At 33.9% G+C, this 12,092-nt stretch overlaps 5 protein-coding genes across 5 annotated transcripts in view; 4 read left to right on the forward strand and 1 right to left on the reverse strand.

Annotated features, from left to right (window-relative positions):
- LOC100641092 (beta-hexosaminidase subunit beta-like) overlaps window positions 1-2,968 on the forward strand; it is a 6,181-nt gene extending 3,213 nt beyond the window's left edge. The window contains exons 2-15 of the mRNA XM_011407606.2: window positions 98-129; window positions 178-243; window positions 306-352; window positions 406-621; window positions 714-818; window positions 879-952; window positions 1,067-1,198; window positions 1,261-1,344; window positions 1,399-1,471; window positions 1,523-1,663; window positions 2,160-2,190; window positions 2,316-2,406; window positions 2,555-2,659; window positions 2,769-2,968. Of these exons, the coding sequence (XP_011405908.2) occupies window positions 98-129; window positions 178-243; window positions 306-352; window positions 406-621; window positions 714-818; window positions 879-952; window positions 1,067-1,198; window positions 1,261-1,344; window positions 1,399-1,471; window positions 1,523-1,663; window positions 2,160-2,190; window positions 2,316-2,406; window positions 2,555-2,659; window positions 2,769-2,832 (1,261 nt within the window). The 3' untranslated portion in view covers window positions 2,833-2,968. The remainder of the gene's footprint in view (window positions 1-97; window positions 130-177; window positions 244-305; window positions 353-405; window positions 622-713; window positions 819-878; window positions 953-1,066; window positions 1,199-1,260; window positions 1,345-1,398; window positions 1,472-1,522; window positions 1,664-2,159; window positions 2,191-2,315; window positions 2,407-2,554; window positions 2,660-2,768) is intronic.
- Window positions 2,969-3,294: 326 nt separating this feature from the next.
- LOC109584508 (uncharacterized) lies at window positions 3,295-6,022 on the forward strand. The gene is made up of 7 exons (XM_020000270.1): window positions 3,295-3,430; window positions 4,940-4,981; window positions 5,028-5,161; window positions 5,205-5,350; window positions 5,402-5,435; window positions 5,567-5,603; window positions 5,655-6,022. The coding sequence occupies exons 1-7, from the start codon at window positions 3,418-3,420 to the stop codon at window positions 6,020-6,022; spliced, it is 774 nt and encodes a 257-aa protein (XP_019855829.1). The 5' UTR covers window positions 3,295-3,417.
- A 260-nt stretch (window positions 6,023-6,282) lies between these two features.
- Window positions 6,283-7,830, forward strand: LOC109584509 (uncharacterized). Its single transcript, XM_020000271.1, has 3 exons — window positions 6,283-6,469; window positions 6,635-6,663; window positions 6,905-7,830. Exons 1-3 carry the CDS (start codon window positions 6,454-6,456, stop codon window positions 7,595-7,597), a joined length of 738 nt encoding a protein of 245 aa, XP_019855830.1. The 5' UTR covers window positions 6,283-6,453; the 3' UTR covers window positions 7,598-7,830.
- A 1,024-nt stretch (window positions 7,831-8,854) lies between these two features.
- On the forward strand, window positions 8,855-10,316 carry LOC100641219 (eukaryotic translation initiation factor 3 subunit J-A-like). Its single transcript, XM_003388777.3, has 7 exons — window positions 8,855-8,934; window positions 8,985-9,073; window positions 9,161-9,209; window positions 9,261-9,346; window positions 9,727-9,918; window positions 9,969-10,026; window positions 10,078-10,316. Exons 1-7 carry the CDS (start codon window positions 8,904-8,906, stop codon window positions 10,287-10,289), a joined length of 717 nt encoding a protein of 238 aa, XP_003388825.1. The 5' UTR covers window positions 8,855-8,903; the 3' UTR covers window positions 10,290-10,316.
- Window positions 10,317-10,372: 56 nt separating this feature from the next.
- LOC100641345 (receptor-type tyrosine-protein phosphatase-like N) overlaps window positions 10,373-12,092 on the reverse strand; it is a 4,461-nt gene continuing 2,741 nt past the window's right edge. Inside the window, exons 11-16 of the mRNA XM_020000266.1 lie at window positions 12,020-12,086; window positions 11,584-11,678; window positions 11,199-11,252; window positions 11,074-11,138; window positions 10,940-11,013; window positions 10,373-10,486 (exon numbers count right to left, since the gene is read on the reverse strand). Of these exons, the coding sequence (XP_019855825.1) occupies window positions 10,412-10,486; window positions 10,940-11,013; window positions 11,074-11,138; window positions 11,199-11,252; window positions 11,584-11,678; window positions 12,020-12,086 (430 nt within the window). The 3' untranslated portion in view covers window positions 10,373-10,411. The remainder of the gene's footprint in view (window positions 10,487-10,939; window positions 11,014-11,073; window positions 11,139-11,198; window positions 11,253-11,583; window positions 11,679-12,019; window positions 12,087-12,092) is intronic.

Below are 12,092 nucleotides of genomic sequence, written 5' to 3' on the forward strand. Positions count from 1 at the left end.
TCATATTCCAGTCTCCTGCTCCTTTCTATCCTTCTGGTGGAGCCACTCAACCAAAGGGACCTCTAACAGGACTTGATATAACTGTGAAAAGCACAGATGAATCTCTGAATCTAACCACTGATGAGTCATGTAATTAAGCAAGCCTAAAGCAACTCATATTTCCTTTATGTTTTGTAGATGATTTAAAGGTTGGTGGTGATGGTGCATCCATAACAGCTACTACTGTATTTGGAGCAATGAGAGGTGAAGAAGAAAGAATAATAGAACTCAGAATATTCATTAATAATTCCGGCTTGATTTTGCAGGACTTGAAACTTTTAGTCAACTTATTTATCACAGGCCAGATGGAGGAGTAAGATTTATAGTGTCAGAAACTTCACTTTTTATTTCTTGTTGTTGCTCTAGCTTGCTATAAACGAAGTGAAAAGTATTACTGACAAACCAAGGTTTCAATATCGTGGGATTATGATTGATACCTCCAGACACTTCCTTAATCTCCACACAATACTAACTCATCTTGATGCAATGGTGTACAGCAAGTTTAATATACTCCATTGGCATATTGTGGATGATCAGTCCTTTCCTTATGATTCATATACCTTTCCTGATCTAGCTGCTAAGGTATGGCAATGGAGGCTGCTTCTAGTTTTTGCATGTGATCTAACACAAGCTCTAAAACTAACATTATTGGCATGTTTTGGTTATTTTTGTAGGGAGCATATGATCATGAGCACATTTATACACAAGAAGATGTGAAGACTGTTATTAATTATGCTTATGAACGAGGCATAAGAGTTATACCTGAATTCGATACTCCAGTAAGCTATGATTGATAATCATCTTTCACTATTACTGTGTATCATTTCTCTTAATGATAGGGTCATACTCAGTCTTGGGGTGCTGGACAGCCTGATCTATTGACTCCTTGTTATGCCAATGGCCAACCAAATGGGTGAATGGAGCATTTATTTTGTATATACTATAATAAGTTTGTGGATGATATTGAGCTAAATATATATTAATTCAATAGAGATTATTCCAGTTGACACTATCATTCTTTTATTAGTAAATATGGTCCTATTAATCCAATTCTGAATTCTACATGGACATTCTTGACTTCTTTTTATCAAGAAATTGATAATGTTTTCCGTGACAATTACATTCATTTGGGAGGAGATGAGGTCAGATTCGGTTGCTGGTAAGTAAAGACTGTTGCCATTATTAGTTAGTTCTGTTTGGTCTCCATCATTATTGTTATAGGGAGGGTAATCCTGATATACAAGCATGGATGAAGAAAATGGGATACACTGATTATGCTAAACTCGAAGAATATTATGAAAACAAGTACAAATCATTAGCATTGAATGAATGATTGTATTTCTATTGCAATTTCCACAGTTTGATTGATTTGGTCAATAAACTGAATAAGAGTTATGTTGTGTGGCAAGAAATATTTGACAATGGACTAAAGGTATATTAGTACTGGTTTTTATGATAATTTACTATTTTTAATGTTCTATAGATCAAAATGGATACAGTTATTGATGTGTGGAAGGCAGGCTGGGAGAAAGAAATGGATGCAGTAACTAAAGCTGGTTATAACGTGATCCTGTCAAGCTGTTGGTATCTGAACCACATTAGTTATGGAGAAGACTGGAAAAAAGTAAGCAATACATATTCTTGTGTAGCATAGAATATTGAGATGATTTTAATAGTTTTTATGTTAAAGTTGCTCAAAAATCAGGCCAGAGCCCCTGTATCATACTTTGGCCAAATTTCATGCAAAATGACAAGGAAAGAAATCTCAATTTTTATTACATTTTTTGGTACATATACATATTCTTATGTTGTGTAGAAAGTTTGAGCTGATTTAAATCAATTTTGGACTTTTTATGAATTTTTAAAGTTATTCTAAAATCAGACAAAAGTCCCTGTACTATAGTACAGGTTACGGGCCAAATTTTGCCAAAAATTAAAAGAAGAGAATTGTCAAGTTTTATAATTTTTTCTAATACTTATACTTGTTCTTATTTTGTGTAGAAAGTTTGAGCTGATTCTGATCAAATTTGGATTCTTTATGAAATTTTTAAGTTGCTCAAAAATTGAGCCAAAGATCCTGAGGGTATTATAATGCCTTTATTTCTTTTCTTTCCTTACAGTTTTACAGTTGTGATCCTCAAAATTTTAATGGTTAGTCTCTGTTCATATTATTATTAACAATTCCTTTTATTTCATCATGTATGAAACACAATGATAGACATTCCTATTCTAATATTATGAATATTATGCTTTAAGTTTGTGTGTTTATCTGACAGGTACTGATGATCAAAAGTCTCTAGTAGTCGGTGGCCATGCTTGCCTGTGGGCAGAATGGGTTGATTCTACTAACTTTATGTCAAGAATGTGGTAAGCTGATTGTACTACATTATCAATAAAGCACATATTTAATTTTGATTTGTTTAGTCAATCATTAATTTTATGTAATCATCATGCTAGACTAAACTTTACGTTAATTTTTAATCTATATTTTAATCTTGTGTGTTTATTCATTCAGGCCAAGAGCATGTGCAGTGGGTGAGAGGTTATGGAGCCCAAAGAAAGTCACTGATGTCAATGGGGCAAGGACTAGACTATTGAATCATCGCTGCAGACTACTGACGTTAGTAACAATAATAATGATATTTTCCCCAGTTTCCTTTGTATTGCTTCTTTTCTTTTATATAATAACAATAACAGTAATAGTTTCCGTTTCTTTTGTCCATTTATAGTCGTAGTATTCGTGCTGAACCAGTTGGTCCCAGTTATTGCAATGACGAGTGGCATGGACCTTGACAAACTGACAATCAGCAGATAATTATGCTGTCTGATCTAAGCTTTTGTATTTTCATTTTATAATGAATAATGCTATAAGTAAAAAGTGATCTAGACTACAATGACTATTTATGATTCATGTGATTTCAGCAAGTAATTCATCAAACTGGAAGTGAGCCATCAATATAATGGCCTTTTCACACAGCCAAGAGTGGAAATCTGAATCAAGATTGATGCTAATCTGAATCAGCCCTTGAATCTTAATTTTTGCATGTGTGGTGACAGGCTGTGGTCAGTTGCAATACAATAATGAAATCAGTTGCACAAAAAATGTTGCACTGGTTTAGGCCAGAGCAACAGGCATGATCAGCAATGATATTTGTACCAAACTTTGGCTTGATGCTGATTCAAGCATGATGCGTTTTCCGTAAATTCCTATCATCTCTGCATTATTGTAGTTTACGGAACACGCAAACGCACAAAGCTCCTCCAATTCCGCATTCATTTATGTGACGGCAGACTATTAGGTTTACAGAAAGGAGCAAGGACGCAAATAAAAAGATTTAAGCTTTGTCGGTTGCCCTTGTATTCTAAGACTCTGTAATCATGGCCAGAAAAGGTAGGTCTAGATAGATTATTGATTTTACGAATTGTGCTCACATCGCTATTTACTGTCGCGCTAATTAACTTTACTGAATTGCTAATTTTTTGGTATTGGAAAAATTGCACTGAACTATTAGTGCACATAATAGATATAATTATCATACAATTGTTCTTACTAATCACAATTATTAGTACCCACTGAGAATGATAATAAGTTTTGCACCTATAAGTTACTGTAAGGTATATTAGTCTCGGGTAGCCAGCCCCTAAGGTACATTGCATATAAAATACATGGGCATGCTTCACATACCTTCGCATACTAAATTTTATCATTATTACTGTTATTAACCTATTGTTTATTTGTTATTATTTGTGATTTTGTATCTCATCTTCCCCTCTCTTCATCCCTTTCTCCCGAGGTTTTGTTTTATCTTTTCTTTTCTTCCAAGGCTGTCCTAGTTACCTAGGTCAGTCCTTCACTGAGTGTTCCTCTGTACTCATACTATCTCTTCCATGTTACTCTCTCTTACTCTATACTCACCGGGCACTGTAAAGTTGTAAATAAATAAAATTAACATACCTTACTGACTGTTTTTAAATTTTATTTGGGGTCATATAGTGTAAACAGGGCTATATTAAAAACAAACTTATCTGGCATGGAGGCTATGATACCTGGGCTCCTATCTCCACAATTGTTGATGTAAATGTTGATGGTAAGGGCTATCTGAAAACCAATCTTAATAACAGCTAAAGCCCAGTGCTGGAATTAGCCTGGCAACTGTGCAATAGTGTGGCAGCACATCCTGATTTTAATGGTTAGAAAGATCACGGTTATAAGAGCTCTTAACTGGCCTTTTGCTGCTGCCTTCAGCTGAAATTTTTTAGGCTTTTCTGCTCTTGAAGATCAACAGTGTTCACTTTTTAGCCTCTCATATATTAGCTGGCAACATGTTACTAGCGGTAACTTTGATTTTGTAAGCAACATCTTGCCAAGAATTTTTATTCTTGGCAACATACATGTACATGTTGCTACAAATGTCATATTGCCTGTAGGATATGTTGCATGCATGGGCTTTATTAAGTCAGTAAAAACTTTGTAGCTCTTCAAGTGTATTCTAAAGCATGTTTCATAAACAAAATTTATTGCATGATCGAGTAGTATGCTGTATTAGCTTAACCCATGATTTGATCACCTAGTCTATAAACATAGATAGTAAATAGCCCTGTTTACTATTTATGGTCTAAGTAAGAGGAGAGCTAGGACATTGTGATTTGCCACAGCATGCATGCAGCATTGTATTGTGCACACTGACTTAACAGAGAGCAGCATGCAGAGAGCACTCAAGTTCATCTTTGAAGTGAAGTAGCTATGCAGCCCTCATGCACCCATAGGCACAAAGGGATCGGGAAGGGCTGGCTATGCAGACACAGACTAGAAGCCAAAGGGCAAGCAACTGCAGAGACATGCATGCATGATGCAATTTGAAGCAGCATTCTATGAAAGTTATTCTATTTGCTTACATAGGTGAATGCAAAATTGTGCTAGAAAATTATCTGCAACGAAAATGTAAGCCTATCTACAAATTTTATCATGCAATATTAAATAAAAAAAGGTTCATATATTTGGCAAATTTTCACAAAATATAAAAAGGAATATGCACAACTGATGCTGTATGAAGATGGTTCTTCAGTTATTGAATTCAAAACTGATGTAAATGGTCGTGTGAAATTCAGATATGAAATGGAGGTCAGTTATTGATATTTTTATGGTTTCATGTAATATAATGTAGTCTTGCATTGGTGTGTATCTCAGAGTTCAAATGGATCAGGCAAGAGCAGATTGGCCAGTCAATAGTAATCCTGAATGTTGCTTTACCTTAATAAATCATGATGACAACAATGTGTTTCTTGTTGCTGATGAGTCAAAAATTGCACAGTATGACAATAAAGCATTATTGTTATTATCATTATCATTATGTGTTTTTAGCCGTTGGGCTTGGAAATTATCTGAGTACTCAAAGGTGAGTGGTTCAAATACCCCACAATGAGTTACTCTGATTGCACATTAACCCACAAAGATATGCAACCATTTTAACCACTTATTTTTTACAGTGTTAAAAACAGTGAAATGATTAAAATTATATATTTCTAGGCCCCTCAAACTGTTAGAAAATCCAATGAAGAATTTAGTATGGAAAACAGAGAATTAGTGTCATATGTTTTATCTCACTGTAATGTAGGTATCAATGACTTGATTGATGTGTTCGATGTTTTAAATGATGAACCATCACTCCTTTCATGTGATCCATCATCTTGGAAGTTTCTAGGTAGAAATCTAGGGCTTGCTGATGACACATTGCAGAAAATTGAAGATTTCCATGACACCACAGAAGATCGGCTATATTTTTGTTTATTAAAGTGGATACAAAGGAGTGACAAAGTTGATGAAAAAGGGGGGCCAACTCATCTTATTCTTGCAGATTCACTGAAAAAAATGAAAAAAGAGGAGATTGCCAAGCGAGTTTTTGCAAATTTTAGCCATAAAAGTAAAAGTTTGTTGCTTGCTTTTAATGCACCATGTGTTTTGCAATATGCTATGTATATATAATAGTAGTGAAAGTAGTAATTAATTTCATATAAACATTTATATGAAATTAATTACATAATTAATTAATTTCTTTCTACATAATTAATTAATTTCATTAATTGCTTCTTCAACATGCTATTGAAGAAGCAAAGGTCAAGGAAGGTATATAAACATTAATCAAGTAATGTTTTATTAGTTAAAACAGATTCTGTAGAATCATCACCTAATGAAACATCTGATGAGACACCAAAGACTGGTGTGTCACCTGATGAGGATGAAATTATATCAAAGGAGGAACCAAAGTGGAGCACGTCATCAGAGAATGTTTCACCTCTGCCAAAGCCATTGGATGACCCAAAGGATCCTATAAGTCAGTTAGCAGTTATTAATGAATTATAATGGTATTTATAACCTAAAGAGCATTTTGAAAGTAGTCAGCTTGAGGGAAAAAAATGCCTGATGACCATGGTATGGTAATTGAATACCATTATAGTTTGTTTCTTTTCTGGCCTCAAATTTTTTTCTTGAAATTTTCATTGGAATTAATTTTGGTGGATATGCACAAAAACTAATTTTACATGAAATAAACTGGCTATATGGTAATACACACTTGATCCTATCTATTTTTCTTAGATGATGAGGGGGAAACAGTTCATCCAAAGGTTAGTGCTATACATAGACATATTGCATGCATGATAGGAGTCCATCCACTCCTTATTATGGATTCAGACTATAATTTAGTGCTGATTTGTATTATTAAAGCATTGTACTTTGTAAATTAAACTCATGTAAAAAGATGATAAACATATGCCCATAGTTTTTATTGTTTAATCCTTATTTTATGAGTTTGTGTTGACATTTTAATTTATTGTAGTCATTATGCATTATGTACACTAAACATAGAGAGGAAGAGCTTGGACTACAGATGGTCATGGCCGTGATGAAGCACAAGCCCTCACCGAAGTTGACAAATTTCAAACGCTGATGGGAGCTCTTAACCACAAATTGCGAAAAGAAATGGCAGATTTTTCTAATACAAATATATCAAGTCATATCACGGTTAATAATGAAACGCCACATCCAATGATGTATCATCAGTGCTTTCTTGTAAGAGGTCGTATATCAGGCTATCATGGATTAAATGAAAACATTCCTTCTAAAAGCAAAAAATGTTTTTCGTTTGAGAAGTATTCGTCTTTGTCATTGGATGGCTGTGCTGCTATGATTTTTCTTTCTGCCTCTACATGTGAAAGTACACCATGTTATTTTGTCATTGCTTTCAGAAATTATGTAAAATTCAAAAATTTAACGAGGAATAAAGCTGCTATTCTTATCCTTAATGATGCAAAATCAATGAATAAAATTTCCAATTCACAAAGCTTTGGTAAAATAATGAGGAATAAAAAAGAAAACCCTCATAAGGATATTGACGGCTGTTACGAAGGTGACATTTACAACCCACCATTTATGGCAGCATCTTTGGATGAATCTGGATCCCATGACTTTCAAAATATGTGTTTTCGCATCGGTATGATTGATAATCCCTCTCGTAGTCAAGTAAACGTGACAGTGGAGCATCCAAATCAACTTGGTTAACATTGTACTTGTACTTTTCTGCTAAAAACTTTACAGACTATGTAGTATATCCTTGATTTGTATAATCATTTCCTTTCTATGCAGTTATTTTAGTAATAAAAAACTTCCAAAATAGATCTACAGAAGAACCAACAATTGGACTTTGAACTAAATTGGTCTAGTCATTGCATTGATGACATGCAATGGCATGACATGCATTCACTTGACAGTTTTCCTTCTAAAAGAGAATATTTTAAATAAAGCAGTGCATAACTGCTTTCATATTAACTGACTTATTGGACTCGCCACGCTTGCGTAGGCGGGTACTAAGCAGTTGGGTTGTCATTCTGTCTGTCATTCTGTCACGAAAATTCCTGTTAATTCCTAGTCAATATCTTTTTTACTGAGCTCTCCTGAGTTATAATTCTTTTTAAGCTTTGAGAAAAAGATAATTTATTTAGCTCCGTTGTATTTTCATAGCAATCCGTGGTAGCAAAAGCTGAATATTTTCAAGAATAGACCACTTTTCCTAGCCAAATCTTCGTGTTTCACTCTATTTGGTCAAGATTAGCATTGATAGGTAGAGAAAAGTACCTAGATTAAAAAATATGTGGGGATTTTCTAATCTCTTTTTTGTTTGCGAGTTACAGTTGCTCAAAGTTCGTGATTTAGCCTCTTCGAAAAATTTTCAGGCAGCACTGGGGAAAGCAAGAGCAACCAAACTATCTCAGTCTCTTTTAAATATCTAGGAAAATTTTTTGTGCTTACTCTTTCTTTGAATAGAGCTTCAGATGCTAAAATAAATTTCAGCTTTTCTTCTTTCTCCTACCCACGTGCCATGTTTATCTGTACTGCACTGCTAGGTGCTGACCACACCTATAATTTATTTTATGGATCAGTGCAGTAATTGCATTGTTGCACTTTGTCAAAATCTATTATCCTTTTTTCAAATATCAAGTTGCTTATATATATAATATCATGATGGGGGCAATACAAGTAACACATTATCCCTCAGGTGAATCTCAGTGGGCGAGTCCACGCACCATGGTGCTTCATTGTACATGTAAATCAGCTCAAACTTTCTACACAGCATAAGTACACATATATTAAAATTTGTATCAAATCAAAACTTACATCAGGAAAAATTTCTTCATTGATTCACCAGATAGTTCAAAATTGATATTCTCCAGCATTGTAAATAACTACAAGAAAACAACAAGTAAATAAATAAGCAAAATTATTGATTCCTCACACATTTTAGCACGTGGATAGAATATACGGAAGTGTCGTGGAACTTGACCACAAAAAATAAGTATACGGAATCAAGATGGCGGACGATGAAGGTGGCTTAGACTGGGGTAAAAGTTATTTTTGATTGTTTTATTAATTTATTGTATCAAACTGGTAGAGGCTGATGATTTTGATCCAGACTCGTTTGATCCTGATGCTGGTTTCGTCGCAAAAGGAGAATGGGAAGGAGAAGATGAAGGAATCGAAGTAAATTAACACACACCATCACTACATATGTATACATGTACATTACTATTATTATTCATTGATTTATTGATTGATTGATGTTAATAGAAAGAAATTGAAAAGGCAAAGCAAGAGAAAGCAGCTCCTACTTCAACTGGTAATTAACTATCAACTCGTTAAGAGAATTATTAATTATTATTAATGATAGGTGCCATTAAGAAACCAAAACAGGACAGAATAGAAGAGAAGAAAGCGCAGAGGAGAGCACAGGAACTGTCAGCAGCTGCAAAAGAAGTAATGATGATGATAGTTCATCTAATAATAACATAAAACTACTGTTGTACACCTGGTAATGTTGGAAGAGAAAATTTTGAAATTTCGATGGCCATTTTTCAAAATAAAATGGTCCATTTTGCACATGCTCGATAAAGCATGAACACAAATTTGCCAAATTAAAACCCATCAATAACAAATGCTAGGTAATTTTTCAAATTTGACTCTTCTGAAATTACCAGCTTTAAGAAATCTTGCACCAGAATTAAATGACTCAATTATTAAATGTGAATGATAATCATCACTAATGACTAAGAAGAAATTACTGGTGACAAGATTTTTACAAAACACATTATTTGTATAATATTAAATTGATAATAGTTTTATTATTATTATTTAAGGGCACACCTACTCCAGAGGAGATCTTAGCTGAGAAACTGAGACTGCAGCAAGTACAGAAAGACGCAGACCTTGAGGTTGCTAAGCAACTGTTCGGTGTGACCGGAGGTGATAGTAATGTAGTAGTACCAGAGACGTCCGAAGAATTTGATGAATTTTTACAATTATTGAAAACGAGATTATTATTATTAGCGGTTAGTTATTACAATAAGTTATATATAACGATTAATGAGTTAATTAATAGGGGTCACCTCATTACGTAGGATTTATGGACAATCTATTGAGAAGCTGCTGTGCTGGATGTAAGCCACACCCATTTTAATTAACTTGACTCCACCCCTTTTAATAACTAGTGGATTCAGAAGATCTAAGAAAGTTAAGCGGTACATTGTCTTTGATGGCCACAGAGAAGAGCAAAGCAGTGAAATCAACCAAGACGAAGAAAAAGGGCGGGGCTAAGGGTACCATAGCAACGGGGAAGGCGTCAAAGAAAGCCGATTTGAGTGCGTTTGGTGAATACGATGAACATGATGATTATGATGATGACAGCTATGATTTTATGTAAAGAAAAATAATAATACATCATTCAGAACACTGATATTTATAAAAAATGAATTATTGATTATTGTTATTATTACTATCATTATTATTATTATTAATATTATTATTTTATTCTTATTATTCTTATTATTTCTTTTGTGCTGCATTTAGCATGTACTGAGTTTCTTGAACCAAAGCATCGAGTGCAAACTCAAACTGAGACTAAACAATAAAATAAAGACAACATAAGAGCATGTATATGCATCAGGGAATGTCATTAAAATGAAGAACTCTCTCCTTTTCATTTTTGGCGAAATTTGGCCAAAATCCCTGTACTATAGTACAGGGATCTTAACCTGATTTTTGAGCAACTTTAAAAATTCGTAAAAAATCCAATTTTGATCGGAATCAGCTTAAACTTTCTACAGAACATAAGAACATGTATATGTATCAGGAAATGTAATAAAAATGAAGGTTTTTTATTTTTAAATTCTTGGCAAAATTTGGCCAATGACCCTGTACTATACTAGTACAGGGACTTTTGTCCAATTTTGGAGCAACTTTAAAAATTCGTAAAATAATCCAATATTGACCAAATTCAGCTTAAATTTCGACATTACATACGTGTAAGTATTTCATGTATTAAAATTACAATCCATCTTTAAAGAGACGTACCTTAGTCTTGACCATTTGTTTCCGCTGGTCCCTCAAATGCTCAACTGCTCCAGCCAAATTAATCTCCTTAGCCCCTGATTAATTAATTAATTAATAATAATAATAATAATAATAATTATTATTATTATCATTACCTGATGTAATCCTTGAGAGAGTCATATCAATCAATATATACGTGCCAGTTCTCCCGACACCTTCACTGTGTGATTAATAATAATTAATAATAATCCTATCAATATCATTATTATTAATGACATACCTGCAATGAACCAGTACAGGCGACTGTGGCAGAGTATAAGCTGTTTTAACCTTCCTATAAAGGAAAGAAATGAAACAAAAAGAGAGAAAGAGGAAGAGAAGGGGAAATTGGTAACAGCTGTAAATCAAAGGATTGAATGAATAGTATGTACATATACATACAATACAATAGCTAATATATGTAATAATACATGTACATGTAATATTCTCTATACATGTGATACATATACATATTGTGGTGTAGGAAAGAAACCTTTCAAGTACTACTGAGAGAGTAAGACTGGAAAGGAAGCGTATTGTACAAACAGAATGTGAACGGGTGACCACATCATAAAAACATTATTATAAAAAGAGGAAGAGGAAGGGAGAGAGAGAGGGAGAGTTACCTCCAGAAGTCCAGGAGTGGTGTTGGGTTAGCTGGAGGGGCTGCTACTGACCATGAAAGATAATGAAACTGAGTTATAGTTCTTGAATACTGGACCTAATTGAATGTGATATGTAATACATGTGTGTGTGTGGCATAATGTAAATACACAACCAATTGCTATCGTCTTAGATCAGGACTGGTATCAGTCTGAAACATACTGATATCAGTCCTGAATCATGGTTTTCGTGTCATCAGTCATGATACAACTGTGAAAATCAGCCATGATACAATCATGATAAAATTTGTACCGATCCATCCCAGAATATCAGGCATGATCTATAATATAACGTGCCAGGGCTGTACTAGTATAGGATATGAGATTTGGTCCATTATTTTTGGGCAAAAGTGCTGATTCAAGCATATGTGTAAAATACAAAAAAACAGTTCCAACTTACTGTTTTATTTAAAATACAAAAGCTCCTGACAGTATAGTCATCATTATGTCTGTGCTCAGAGACTAATCTTATC

The sequence above is a fragment of the Amphimedon queenslandica genome, unplaced genomic scaffold, assembly GCF_000090795.2.
Source record: "Amphimedon queenslandica unplaced genomic scaffold, v1.1 AMPQUscaffold_13203, whole genome shotgun sequence".
Taxonomy (NCBI): Eukaryota; Metazoa; Porifera; class Demospongiae; order Haplosclerida; family Niphatidae; genus Amphimedon; species Amphimedon queenslandica.